The 14,361-nt window shown below is 35.7% G+C and overlaps 1 protein-coding gene across 4 annotated transcripts in view; it reads right to left on the minus strand.

Annotated features, from left to right (window-relative positions):
• Positions 1-14,361, minus strand: part of ADAMTS20 (ADAM metallopeptidase with thrombospondin type 1 motif 20) — a 177,836-nt gene that overhangs the window by 62,547 nt on the left and 100,928 nt on the right. For 3 of the 4 annotated variants that reach the window (XM_045061659.1, XM_023256961.2, XM_023256960.2), the window contains exons 22-28: positions 14,184-14,348; positions 12,913-13,032; positions 12,231-12,338; positions 11,135-11,299; positions 10,760-11,050; positions 9,897-10,058; positions 8,549-8,725 (exon numbers count right to left, since the gene is read on the minus strand). In XM_045061659.1, the coding sequence (XP_044917594.1) occupies positions 8,549-8,725; positions 9,897-10,058; positions 10,760-11,050; positions 11,135-11,299; positions 12,231-12,338; positions 12,913-13,032; positions 14,184-14,348 (1,188 nt within the window). The remainder of the gene's footprint in view (positions 1-8,548; positions 8,726-9,896; positions 10,059-10,759; positions 11,051-11,134; positions 11,300-12,230; positions 12,339-12,912; positions 13,033-14,183; positions 14,349-14,361) is intronic. The other variant, XM_023256963.2, reaches the window with a different exon arrangement.

The raw sequence follows: 14,361 nt of genomic DNA on the forward strand, positions 1-14,361 counted from the left end.
ATCAGTTTGTTCTGTGAGTCCATTTCTTGGTTGCCTCTTTTCCCCCTACCCCACGTTAATGTTTCTTAAATTCCACATAGAAGTGAAATCACATGGTATTGGTCTTTGATTGCCCAAGTCATATTTCCAACCCTCCTCTCTGAAATAAGTCACTGTTTCTGGTGTCTGGCATTGCTAAGGAATGGTCTCCTATCCAAGTTCTACCTGTCAAGGCCAATGCCTGCAACTGAAAGTGTACTTCCTGACTTCCCCTAACAGGTTTCTGCCTTATTTGGGTGTTTTGGTTTTTTTTTGCATGAACTGTGAGAGTTCCTTGAGAAGATAGTATCTTTAGTTTTCTACAATTCCTAACCTAGTGCCTGATACAGACAGCCTTTTAATGATCTTGAATAGAGGATTTTTTTTTTTTGGCAGTTCAGTGGCACCCATTCCCTTCATAGTTACTTCCACAATCTGAGTTTCCCCGGGTCACTACTGCAAAATAAAAACCCAGGAAAATAAAAATTCAGGACAGTCTTAGAAGATCACTTTAGAACTTCGTTACCAACTGGTAGAACTTATATGGGCTACCAGAAATTTTGCAGTATTTCATCTCTCACAAATATATATCATGATGTAGGAGACAAAGGTCCCATTACAATATGATGTGATAAAGTACCTTCTTAAACACATCCTACTAGATTTAGGGTTGAGTCAAATTGGTGCAGGAGCTTAAGAATAATCTTGGGTATGGGAGAGGGAGTACAACCAGGAAGCAGATGGTTTCTATGGAAATAAAGGTAACTCCAATCTGCTGTAATTAGGAAGTTTTAGGGAGGTTACTAAACTTTAGATAGTCATAGATTTCTATGAGGCATGAAGTCTTTTACAAGTCTGAGGTGGCAAGGTGATTCAACGGAGCACCAACAAAATTTCTTACAATTTGTTGATATTTGTTTGCCAACCTGACACATAACCTACTTTAGGTATCCTGATGGATCTCTGCCATTCTGCTTTGGGTACCACCTGCAGTTCATACCTGCCCACTTAAGATGATAAGTGGATTATATGTATAGACCCAACACTCAGTCGTGACAAACCTTTGTTTTAGGCCTACAGAGTTTTGCTGGCTGTGTTCAAATTAGTAATTCATCTTTACGAGCCCCTTTGATAATCCATTACAAAAAGGCTTGTTCCAAATTTTTCTATAATGAGTATAATACCTACTACTTTAAAAAACAGACCCATAATTTTTCCTTTAGACACCTAAGAATGGAAGAAAGAGCAATGGTTTTTGGAAGTTTCTTCTTCTTAGAACATTTTTAAACATTTGAAGTGTTTCTAGTATTATGTGATTTGTTACCATAAATATGTCAACTATCAAATTTTTCAAATGTATATTTTTAAAGTTTTCAAGCAAAATTTTCTGATCTGTTTAAATGGCATCCAAATCTTTTGAAGTTTGAGTTTTAACACTATTTGTTAAAGCAAAAATACAGTTATAAAACACCACAAGAATCATCCAATTAAAAATGGGCAGAGCACCTGAAGAGACATTCTTCCCAAGATGACCAACAGGCACATGAAACAATGTTCAATATCACTTATCAGGTAAATCAAATCAAAACCACAAGGAGATGTCACCTTACACTTATCTTTTTGATACAAGTCTTTTTGATAAGTGTTGGCTCAGGCATGGAGAAAAAGGAACCCTTGTAAACTGATGCAGCCACCATAGAAAATAGTATGGAGGGTCCTTGAGAGATTAAAATAGAACCACCATAAGATGTGGTTATTCCACTATTGATATTTGTTCCCTCCAAAATGAAAATATTAATTCAAAAAGCTATATGCATCCTCATGTCTATTGAAGCATCTACAACAACCAATACATAGAAGCTACCTAAGTGTCCATTGATGGATAAAGATGTGGTACATACACACAATGGAATATCACTCTGCCATAAAAAGGGTAAGATCTTGCCATTTGTGACAACATGGAGGGATCTACAAGGTATCATGCTAAGCCAAAGAAGTCAAGGGCAAATGTTATGATACTTACATGTGGAATCTTAAAAGCAAAACTACCAAGCAGAAACAAACCCATAAATACAGAGGGCAAACCGTGACTGCCTGAGGGGAAGAGGCAAAATGGGTGAAAGGAAGTAGTGGGTATTGGCTTCCAATTATGGAATGAAGAAGTCCCTCAGATAAGGAATACAGTCAATAGTGTTATAATAGCACTGTATGTGACAGGTCATAGCCACACTTGTGGGGAGCACAGCACAGTATAGAGCTGTAGAATCATGGTAGTGTACTCCTGAACCAATACCCTGTGTCCACTCTACTGAAATAAAGCAAAATTACAAACTTGAAAAATATAGAATTCATTCTAGTACTTTTCAAGACATTATAGAAAATGAAAATTTGTTACAATTTTTTTTGTATAATCGGTAATTATACTTAAAGTCAGTTACTAATATACAACAGAAACACCCAGTGATAAACTTTTTTCCGTAAGAAGGTATGTATTTCCATGAAATAATTTTTTCAGCTATGGAAGCTACAGAAGTCACACATTGGGATAAACCAGAGTTTTGAACTTCTGTAACAGTGTTGAAACAAGATTTTCAAAACTAATCAAACACCATCCTACTTTTTTATTTTGAGCCAGCACAAGCAGGGAAGAGGCAGAGAGAGAGGGAGACAGAGAATCTCAAGAAGGCTCCATGCTGCCAAAGCAGAGCCCAGTGTGGGGCTGGAACCCACAAAGCCACAAGATCATGACCTGAGCTGAAATCAAGTCAGATGCTTAACTGAGCCAGCCAGTACTCCCTTAAATTTTTTTTTTAATTCCAGTCTCATTAACAAAGTGTTACATTCATTTCAGGGATACAATAGAGTGATTCAACAATTCCATACTTCATCCAGTGCTCATCACAAGTGCACTCCTTAATCCCTATTATCCTACCCCTTTTTAAAAATGAAATTACTCCTGAGGCGCCTGGGTGGCTCAGTCAGTTAAGCATCCAACTTCGGCTCAGGTCATGATCTCCCAAGTCCGTGAGTTCAAGCCCCACGTTGGGCTCTGTGCTGACAGCTCGGAGCCTGGAGCCTGCTTCAGATTCTGTGTCTCCCTCTCTCTTTGCCCCTTCCCCACTCCCACTCTCAAAAAAAATAAACATTAAGAAAATATGCATTTAAAGAAATAAAAATGAGATTACTCTAACAGTTTTATAGATTTGTAATGTATTTGAGAAATGTTACCTATGATCAAAATAGAGAACAGTCTAGAAAATGTCAAAGAGACGCTTTACAACATTAATGTCAAAACCTTTGTTGTTCCTGTGATTATATAGGAACTAAAATGGTTTTCTCAAACTACTGAAAGTTGACAAATACAATTAGGGTACCTAATTGCACTAATATTAACAATGCCTATATATCCTACATAAACAGAATCAGAGTACAGAGATATTGTAGAGAACTGAGAGTATGTTCTTATAAAACATCTAAAAATCTATTTCCAGAGATTCTTAACCATTCCAACCATTATGTCTGGGAATACAGAATTATCAACACATGTCCATTTTAATATAGATGTATAAAGAAAAACAGAATATCACCATTTCATGTTTTTTTTTTTAGAGTTAACACTCTAACTTCATTCAGTGTAAAACACAAGTCTCTTATGATCTCATCAGTATATATTTACTTAAATTTTTTTCTAGGTTTTTCCATTTTAAACTTACAAGGCCCATTTGTGTCTCCAAGATTATCTTCATACCATCCTCTATCTTGGCACATGCTCTCCCTTTTGGTGAGGCATGAAAGCCACCTACATCAAGGAGGCAGATGCCCAAATTATGCAAAAACAATTCTCACATAGGGACTTAGGACACCACGCATTTCTTGCCAGGTTATAATGAAATATATCCTACTAGTTAGGCTTTCTAGAAAAATCTGTCAAAATTATGTTCTCAAGTACAATCCTCATCACTAATTATTGGATAATTACAGTGTATTAAGGTCCCAGTATTAGGAGTCTGCAATATTATAAATCACATAGTTACTGAAATGAAAGAGGAATCCAATTCTGCATTCTATTTGTTTATGTAGTACATTCATCACTAAACTGAAAACTTCTTGTATGCAGGGATTGTGCCTGATTTATCTAGTGCCCAGTGTCTAACCTGTAGGGGATGCACATTACCTTGGTGACAGCCCATGATGTATAGTAGAAAGATATAGCAACAAATGGAAACAGTTTAATACTTCCTGATAAAGTATGTTCAACTATAACATGGAATAAAATAGGTTTCCAGCTTTTTACTACGGTTATGTAGATCTTTTCCAAATATAAGAAAATAAATTACTATAGTTTTACTGAATTCTCCACTCCACAAAGAATTGACAGTTTCTTGAACCATTTCCCGACACATTACCTTTCCCCTGGCTGCTGCTGGCCTTAGGGAGAGGCAGTAACAAGTTTCTTTCATCCAGAGTGAGAGCCCCAATGGAAGAAGCCTCCCAAACCCTGCCCTGAGACCCTCAATGTTCTTTTGTTACAGGAGACTGTGAACTTGACAGTATAGATTTACTAGGTATATGCTAGTACCACATGCTCATTGCTAAAAGTGCTTCTCTTGGTTGCATTCTCTGTCACATTAGAGATTACAGATACAAGCCTCTGTATACATTTAAAAAAAGAAACACTTTGGGAGAAAGTCCTAGAATCTAGAAGATTCAAATATCAAGCTGTCTTTTTTTAATGAGTTGTCTCGTGGGAGTGCCTGGGTGGCTCAGTCAGTTGAGCGTCTGACTTCAGCTCAGGTCATGATCTCACAGCTCTGTGAATTTGAGCCCCACATTAGGCTCTGTGCTGACAGTTCGGAGCCTGGAGCCTGCTTCCCATTCTGTGTCTCCCTCTCTCTCTGCCCCTAACCCACTCGCATTCTGCCTCTGTCTCTCTCAAAAATAAACATTTAAAAAAAATTTTTTTTAATGAGTTGTCTCGTTTTTGGAGGAAAAAACAATTCTTAACAAAAAGACAAAAAATAAGTTCTTTAGTTCTGTTGGATCATTAACCCTAGAACACAATGGGATGCCTATTTTCTTACCAAACATGACTTCATTTTATGTAGAGAATAAAAGCATTCTAGGAAAATGAACCCGTTAAAAAGATAATGGGAAAATAAGTTATTATGAATTTACTTAAAGGGCATTTGCTAGAACAGTTTGACTACATATGTAACATTAATAGACATGCAACAGAAGAGAAAAACAAAACTTTTACTCACCTTTTAAGGACCATCTTGGTCATGAGCACATCTATTTTTTACTAAATAATGTGACACCATAAATTTTTATTGTTTATAATATATAGAAATATAAAAACTTCTAGTATTTAAAATTGATAGCTTAACAATAGATCTTGTTTTTAAAATGCCAATGTTAGTTTCTAACAGATTTAAAATATTAATAGCTTAAAACTCAAATTATTAACACCATGTACTATTCAACAATTAAATGTTTAATAAGAAATTAATGATTTGTTAATTTAAGAAAAACAGCACCAAGAGAAAAGAGGCTTTCATTACAATACAGGATCTATTCAGAGACTTAAAACATTTCAGGTATTGATCCAAGTAGTAAAAATACAACATACATACGAATTATGCAAAGCACAAAGCCACAACACATGTCATTAATAAACAAGGGTTAAAATAGAATCATTTCACATGGACTAATCACAAAAATAGTCATTAAATTAACAGACATATGTTAAGATTTACTTCTTTAATCATGCTCATAAATTACAAGATTTTCCACAAGATGGAGCAAATCTAAATGTGTATTTACAACTTTCTTCCTAGTCACATTTAAATGATTTAACACTTTACAATTTTACTTCAAAATGAAACGTTTGCGATTTCATGTCATTCCTGTATGTATATGTATACATATACACACACATTTGTAGTTTTCTAACCTAGTGCATATGATCTGTTGAAATTAAAGTTACCCTTGAAAGAACATTAACCTGATATGTTAATAAGAGGTATTCTGAAGTTTGGCTAATATGTAGCAACACAAAGAGGTAAAAGGCTATATCTAGTTCTAACAACAACAACAACAACAACAAAAACCATTTCAGATCCCTTAAACTCTTTTAATATAAAAGGCTAATTTAAGGAATAAAATTCTTCACATAATAAAAGAAATCCAGGCACTTTAATATGTGTGTACTTTATACCTATAAAAAGTGAATAAATAAGTTTGTAAAAACTCTGATATAAACATTGTGATTTTAAAATTTTCATCTTCAATTTCTGAGAAAAAGACACTACGGTTCCTCACTAGTGCAGAGTCTGAATTATTCAGTGAGATCCTTTTGGAATAGACACGCAGTAATGAAGAACTGTGTACTTCTGTGTTACTTTTTTGTAACTGGGTATTTTCTTGGTTATTGGTTTTTGTGAGGCTGAAAAAGTTATCCATGCACACAACCTTACTGAACATTCAGGTTTCTCACTTACAATTTACATACAAAAAGAGCATGACACAAATACATCGGAATACAGTATTAGATGACTTCCAACACAATATATAAACATTGTGTGATACTGTATACCTTAGACTTACACAACATTCTATGCCAATTGTATCTCAAAGCTGGAAAGAAATTGTGTAAATACGATACCGAGTATGTAGAGAAGGCTGACAAACCTCGTAGGAGGTTTTAAAATACTGAAGAATGAAAAACACTGAAAACTGACCCCAAATGAATATTTATAATTCTAATAGTCTATAACTTTCAGTATTTTATGCTAAATTTAAAAAGCATTATGTTTATTACATAGAGCAGGCATCAGCAAACTTTTCCCAAAAGGGGCCAAACAGTAAATATTTCAGGCTTTAAGAGCCAGTCTCTATTACAATAACTGTAGTACCAAAAGCAGCCATGGGTAATACTTTGAAAACAAAAAAGTGTGGATGACTGTTCCTATAAAACTTATTTACAAAAATAGGCAATAGGCCAGATTTGATCTATGGGCCATAGTCTGCTGACCCCTCAAACAAAAAATATCACTGAAACAATTTTAGGTACTTCGGAAATAAATGCCATTACAATTTAACCCTCTAAGTGGTTAGGAGTCTGCTTTCCGAATTGGGACAAAACTCCAAGAAACAATCCATAGCCTTATTAAGAACTAGGCTTGTAATGTCAAAAAAAATGAAGGACACCATAACAGATCTAGTAAAGAGAAGGTGAATTTCCACTAAGATAGTTGACCTGAAAAGGTATCTTTTTATAGTGAGTTCCTATATTATTTCAAATCTCTCCAACTAGACTATAAAACTCCATAGGAGTAAGAAATCGGTCTTGATTTCTGTTACACTACCTGGATACAGATGGTCAATATTTTACTAAGTAAATATGTGAATGCCTTCTATGGCAAAATAGGTTTACGTTAGTTCCAACAAAGTGATGCAGCAGTTTAAGATCCTCCTATAATGTTAAACTTTCCTGTCGTTTTCCATCAGTCACACTGACTACAGAGAGGCATTTCAGCCTGAACTAGAACTTGACCTACTCTTCTAATAGGAATTGGAACTTTTGTTCATATCACATTGTAAAGCTTTGACTTGGGGAAAACAAACCAAGTGCAGACATCAGGGTTGGATCATAAAGCCAGAGTTATAATTATTTTCCAACTAAAGAACCGTAGAGCTTTATAGAGACAGACTCACAACAGTTCTTCAGTTGGAAAAAGTATACTTGATTGTTCATGATTTAAAATATGAAAGGTGACCAAAATGTTCATTTCAACATATTTATATATTAATTATTCTTCAAAGCCTGGATATTTGAAATATACTTAAATAAACCAGTCATGAACAATACTTATGAATTTTGTCTATGGCTTCAAAAAAAAATAAATTAAAACATCCCCAAAACGTAACTCCACACAGTGGAAGATTCATATAAATTACTATACAAATATTTTTCTGTGATGTATGTAACAAACTTTAACAATTCACTTTAAATTTCTCTTTTAATATTTTCACATTTCCAAACAAAATACTAAGTTTAACAATGATAAAAAAAAAAGACAGTTTTAAAGAATGTTATTTGCTTTTGGATCAGTTACTAGACATTGACAGACAAAAGCCACGTACAGTTATACACTTAAACAAGACACAGCCTTAATTTGCCATTGTAACAAGCACAATGTTAACATTATTTACAAATGTATACACTGAAACAATTATAATTAGAGGATAAGCCAAAGATGTACTGGAGGAAAACATGTCCATTAGAATAGTGCTATGGTTCAAAATTCACTTGTAAAAAAATAAATACATCTAAGATTATATATATTACATTACTTGAAACTGAATGGATTCTTCTTCCAAACTATCAAATTTAGTAACATAAGCCAAGATGGCCAGTGATCTGCTTAAAAAATAAGATAGAGTGTGCACCACAATGTATAAAGAAATTAAGGTAAAAGGGTCACAGTAAAACACAACAAAATGGACAAAAATAAGAACACTATCGTACCGACTTCCATGGTCCCCGATGCCATGATACGTCACCAGGGCAAGCATGCACATGACACTGCACCACACTAGGTGGCTTGCTTAAGATCTCACAGTTTTGCTCTTGTGACATTTGGCCATTGGGAAACTGACATATTACGAATCTTGATTTTATTCCTCCTCCACATGTTTGTGTACACTAAAAATAAGAAAATTCAAAACTATGTGGTTTGAAAGACAGTATTATATTGCTTAATTCACTGTTTCATACCTAAGTCGTAATGCTACAGTTTTCTTCCTGAGTAAAAAAGTGTTAGTTCTGTAATTAAAAAACTAGACAAAATTTTGAGAATTATACCATAAGATGTTGCATTAAGATATCAAGGGTCTATAAGGTAGACAAGTCAAATAAAACTGATTTAATAATTAACTACATAATTTATGGTAGCCTATCAATAGATACCTGGCTAGCCATGAAAGCTAATAAGATCTAAATTTGTAAACAGGGAAAGATGTTCAGTATGTGTTACATGACAACAGCAGGGGGCAAAGAAGCCTATGTAATATGATTCTATTTGTGGAGCCCACGCAAGAAGAAAAGTCTGGAAGGAAATGTATCAAAAGTTAAAAGTTCTCATCTCTTTGTAATTTTTCATATCGTTTGAGTTTTTACAATGAGCATGCCTAAAGTCAGGAGTAAAAATATCATTTTCATTTTGGAAATGGTAAAAGAACTTTTTAAAATGTACTTGATATTGGCACCTGGTCAGAAATGTATCTTTAATCAATGATTTCCAAATACTCTGGGAAAATATATACTAAAACCCATTAAAAATATTTGACTAGGTGGTTTATTTTGTTCATCTAAAGCCAATGTAAGTCTTATTCTTTTTCATGCCTAATAGAGGTGGAATTAGTATTCATTACAATGGCTTTAAAAATTATTCTTCCTATCTCCAGTGTCTAGAAGAATGCCAGCACATGAAGTGCTTGATAACTGACCACCTTCCGCTCAGAAAATTCACTAAATGAATGGCTCAGTAATAAGACACAAGCATGGCCAATATAGCAATCTAATTTTCTATCTTTAGATCAACCATATTTTCTAAGAAAACAATAATATACTAGTTTTAGAAAGGTATTAGTTTCAGACATATTGGCATGCATAGGAGATTCTGTTAAAAAAATCTGGACTAGTTTCCTATTGCAAATGAGTGATTTAGTCTATTAGAAGAACTTGATTTTACTAAAAACAAATCTTTCTGTATAGTATAGTGAAGTTATATCATCCAACAGGAACAGGGTGAAGTACTCAACTTTCAGTCTTCAGAGATGTTATCATCTCTGCAAGTTTAGAAAATGGGACTTACTTCTCCCCAGCTTCCAAAGTTCCACCGCGGACAAGGTCCTGAATCGCAGCGCTTGGACTCGGGGGGCCTCGCGGCCGCGTCGCAGTAACTGGCACTCCGTCCGTTCTCATCCTGGCAGACCACGACTCTGTGCTGCACGCCTCCCGCACAGCTACTGGAGCACTGACAAGGAGGACACACACACACCGGAGACACCGCAGCGTCAAATTACACGGTGAAAAGGCATCGGCATTCTGACTCTCCCTTCTAAAATCCCCATCACTGGGACAATCTCAATCGAGAAACTCTGCCAGAAACATGAGCGTACTTGAATCTGTCGATGAAAAGGTGCAACAGTAAAGCTGGCAAGAGCAAATTCACCCCGTTCCTGGGTGTGAAGTAAAAAGGAATTAAAGTTTTAAGATCTCACTAGGAAGGAATTAAAAAAAAAAAGAAAAAGATTAAGTCTCTCAGCTTTGATATTGCTATTTTTTTTGTCTAACTTTTATGTAAAATAGGAGCTATAACTGCCTTTTGTAGTTTCATGATTTTATACCAGCTTAGTGCACTCTTCACGTAATTTCTAGGTTTGATTTTTCTTCACAGTCTTAACCTATTAGAAGCTTCTTTTTATTATAATGCACTCCAACCAGATTGTTTTTAAGTGCATTCTTCTGTAATCATAATATCACATTAGTGTATAATTCAATAAGAACTCTGGGGATTTGTAATTTGCATCAAAAATCGCTTAATCCTTTTATGATTTAAACTATTGATCTTCAGATAAATTTAGCATTAAAAGTATTTGATGTCATTACATACCTATCTGTTAAAAGGCTATAACAAAATTACAGAATTAATATAACTCAATAGAGACGGCTTACTGATCCCCACGGTCCTGTTCTCCATTGATTTCCGCTGATTGACAGATGGACCCTCTGATTTTGATTATCTTCTGGTTTGTGAGTTAATGGAAAATTCCTGCCTGGAAAATGGCTTGGCTGCTCAGAGGAACTTGGAAAGTGACTGTACATGGGTGGGCAGGCTGCCAGGTTACATTCTTGTTCGATCAAAGGGCGAATTGCAGGGTCACAGTAATTCTCATTAATTGGCTGATGGTAGTTGATGCATAAAACTTGTCGAGTTGTTTTTCCATGGCCACAGGAAGCTGAACACTGATCACAAATTTAGCCAACATTTGTAACGTAGTAAATTATATCATACTAAATATTAATTTTTTTTCTCCTAAAAATACTTACAGGTGACCAATTCCCAGTTTGCCACTCTCCACAAGGGTTAAAACAGACAGATATTTCAGCAGGTCGGGGTAAATGGGCACAATAGGATTCATCTGCTATTCCATCATAAGCATCACGACAGCTTACATAGCGGGCTTGATTACCTCGTCCACAAGACACAGAGCACTTAAAAAAATAAAAGGATTATACCAACAGGTTACATGGTAGCCCTCCCAAGTAGCTTTTGCTCCAATGTCTAACACATGATGTTTCTTGGAAAAAAATTGTAAACCGAGTCAAGTAGAGTCAGAGCAATGAATCCCCCTGATCAGTTCAGATCATAAATTTTACCAACAAGATATCTGCAGTGAGAACAAGATACTACTTCTTGGGATGCTGATTATTATTTGCTAAAAAAGATACAGAAAACATTTCATAAGACAGCTTATTTTAGGGGTGCATGGGTGGCTCAGTCAGTCAAGCATCCAACTTTGGCTCAGGTCATGATCTCAGTCTGTGGGTTCGAGCCCCACATGGGGCTCTTGCTGACAGCTCGGAGCCTGGAGCCAGATTCAGATTCTGTGTTGCCCTCTCTCTCTGCCCCTCCCCCACTCATATTCTGTCTCTCTCCCAAAAATAAAAATTTAAAAGTCAGCTTACTTTAAGTAACTTTAAACACCTAACAGAGTCTAAATGATCCTACAAATTATTCAGAGAATACGTGAAGCTTACAAATATAGCTTCTAAGTAAGATTAAAGCAAACCATATACTCCAAAGACATTAACGTTTTCAGTCTAGAAAAACATGAAAATGTGGATAGCTTAAATGAAGGCTGATAAAAAGCCTAATTTCACACCTGCTTCATATAAATATTATCATTCCCCTTTTGTGGATTAGAAAAAAAACCCAGAAAACTTCCATTTCTTGCCCAGAGACACAGCACTCCCAAAAGATATAGCAGGATTTAGCCATTACATCATTTCAGAACCCCACGCCACTCATCAAACTACCTGAGAATGAATGCATAACATTCATTTGGCTAACCTAAAGGAACCATTTTGATGTATTATGGAGGCTTTTAGACAAACACTGTACTTCTTAAAGGATTTCACTTACTGGGGTCCAGGAACCATGTCGCCACTGAGCTATCTTTCCCATGGGAATAGCTGGCAATGAAGTGGCCCCAATTTTAGGAATAACTGGGCAAGGCATAACCGAACAGTCCTGTTCAAAAGAAAAAAGCATCTCAAAAGATCAGTAAGTTCATCACTCTAATTTATGTCAAATTCTATACTTCATTTCTTCTTCTGCACGTCTAATTTAAAAAGAGCTGAATTACAAGTTAGTGATGCAAAAGTTTTTATTTTTCAGAAGTACAAAGTACTGTCAAGGGCTCCCAGTGGGTAGTATAAATCTGAATTATAAAGTTTGGATCATCCTGTCTGATGGTTGAAAGGAAAGAAGCAAAACTAGCACTAAGCTGAAATATCCTGAATGAACATAGGACACTATTTTCAAGTAGTACAAAACACTTTAGAACTTCATATGCACAATAGACACTATCCGTGTGCATTTCAAAGGAAAATACCTAACAAATGAGTGATTCAGTGGCAGATCAAGTGTAAAAAAAGCTACAAAACTGGCAACACCAAAAAAGATAAATTCTCCAACACACAGGTACACAAACATGTTTTCAAGGGATAGAAGTAGGAAAAAAATATGTATGAAATAAGTTAAATACAGGAATCCTCCTGTAACAAGACTTTTTGTTTACTATCCGCGAAGAGGTGTCCTTTACCTGCCTATCACTTGGGCGACTAGCTCCGTGGCACGCTCTGTCATCTAAGACTGCGCTGAGTAGCTCATTGACACATTTAACAGCACGCATCTGATACCCTCGTCCACATGTGGCTGTGCACTGAAAGGATAGAAGCACTTATCAAACGCCATTGTTCAAAAGTTGTATACGTTTTCTTAATATACTTCCAGATCTTATTAGTGCTTTACACCAGATTCCACACAAAATCAGCAAATGTAATCCATACATATCATTCCATTTAATATAGATAATAAAATATTGAAGTTAAAATGGACAACTGTTCTATCTTTAAAAAGTTATGTAGGGAGGGCTTAGTTGGTTAAACTTATGACTCCTGATTTCGGCTCAGGTCATAACCTCCTGGTTAATGAGTTCGAGCCTTGCATCAGACTCTGAGCTGACAGTGCAGAGCCTGCTTGGGATTCTCTCTCCCTCCTTCTCTCCCTCTTCCTCCCCAACTTGTGCTCTCTCTCAAAATAAACTTAAAAAAAAAAAATTCTTAAGTTATGTAAAGTAGTGCCTGGGTGGCTTAGTTGCTTAAGCATCCAAATCCTCATTTTGGCTCAGATCATAATCTTGTGGTCGTGAGGTGGGATGTTCTCTCTCAAAATAAACAAACCAAAAAAAAAATAAATAAAAGCTTTGTAAAAATTTCAATAGAGTCTTGATATGTTGGAGGCAGAGTTCATACAATTTAAGAGAACTAAATAATTTTCAAAATCTACCTGGTGTATGTATATATGGCTTTTGATACACTAAATTATCTTCAAAGAGATAATGAAAGATGATCATCAAGTTGAATGAAGAGGAGACAAGGTTTCCTATCCACGGTGACAACCTGCATGGGTTAATGGGCTGCCCATCTTCATCCCGCCTGACCACTGCTCATCCTGCAAATTCCTAGCTGTCTGTTTGGCAAAACTTCTGAACAACAAAACTTAACTCTATCTAAATGCAGTAAAGATAATTTAAGACACAGACAATGAAAATATTTAGAATTTAAACAAAGCTGAAGAATAAATTTGCAGCATTTTAGTGAACAAGTGAAATCAAAAGCAAAGCCGAACTATTTATCACAGCGAAATTGGCACTAAAAAAAATTGTTTAGATAACAGTTCACATTTTAAGGGTATTTTTCCAAGAAGCCAACCCAAATTTAGCTGCATCCATTGAAAGAGTAAAGACACCATAATTGTTCTGCTATTCTATAAAGATGAATTTAACCAGGAAAATCCTTCTTATATACTCACAGAACCCCACGGTCCAACTTGCCAGGAAGCACACGCGTGAAGCTCGCACGGTCTTAGAGACTCAGGTTTGGTTCTTGGATTGCAGAGACCATCACTCAAGTGGTCTTCATTCAGCTGACACCATACCTGCCGCTGTTTTGTTCCTTTTCCACATGTAACATGACACTGAAATACAGGT

The sequence above is a fragment of the Felis catus genome, chromosome B4, assembly GCF_018350175.1.
Source record: "Felis catus isolate Fca126 chromosome B4, F.catus_Fca126_mat1.0, whole genome shotgun sequence".
In the NCBI taxonomy this organism is placed as follows: Eukaryota; Metazoa; Chordata; class Mammalia; order Carnivora; family Felidae; genus Felis; species Felis catus.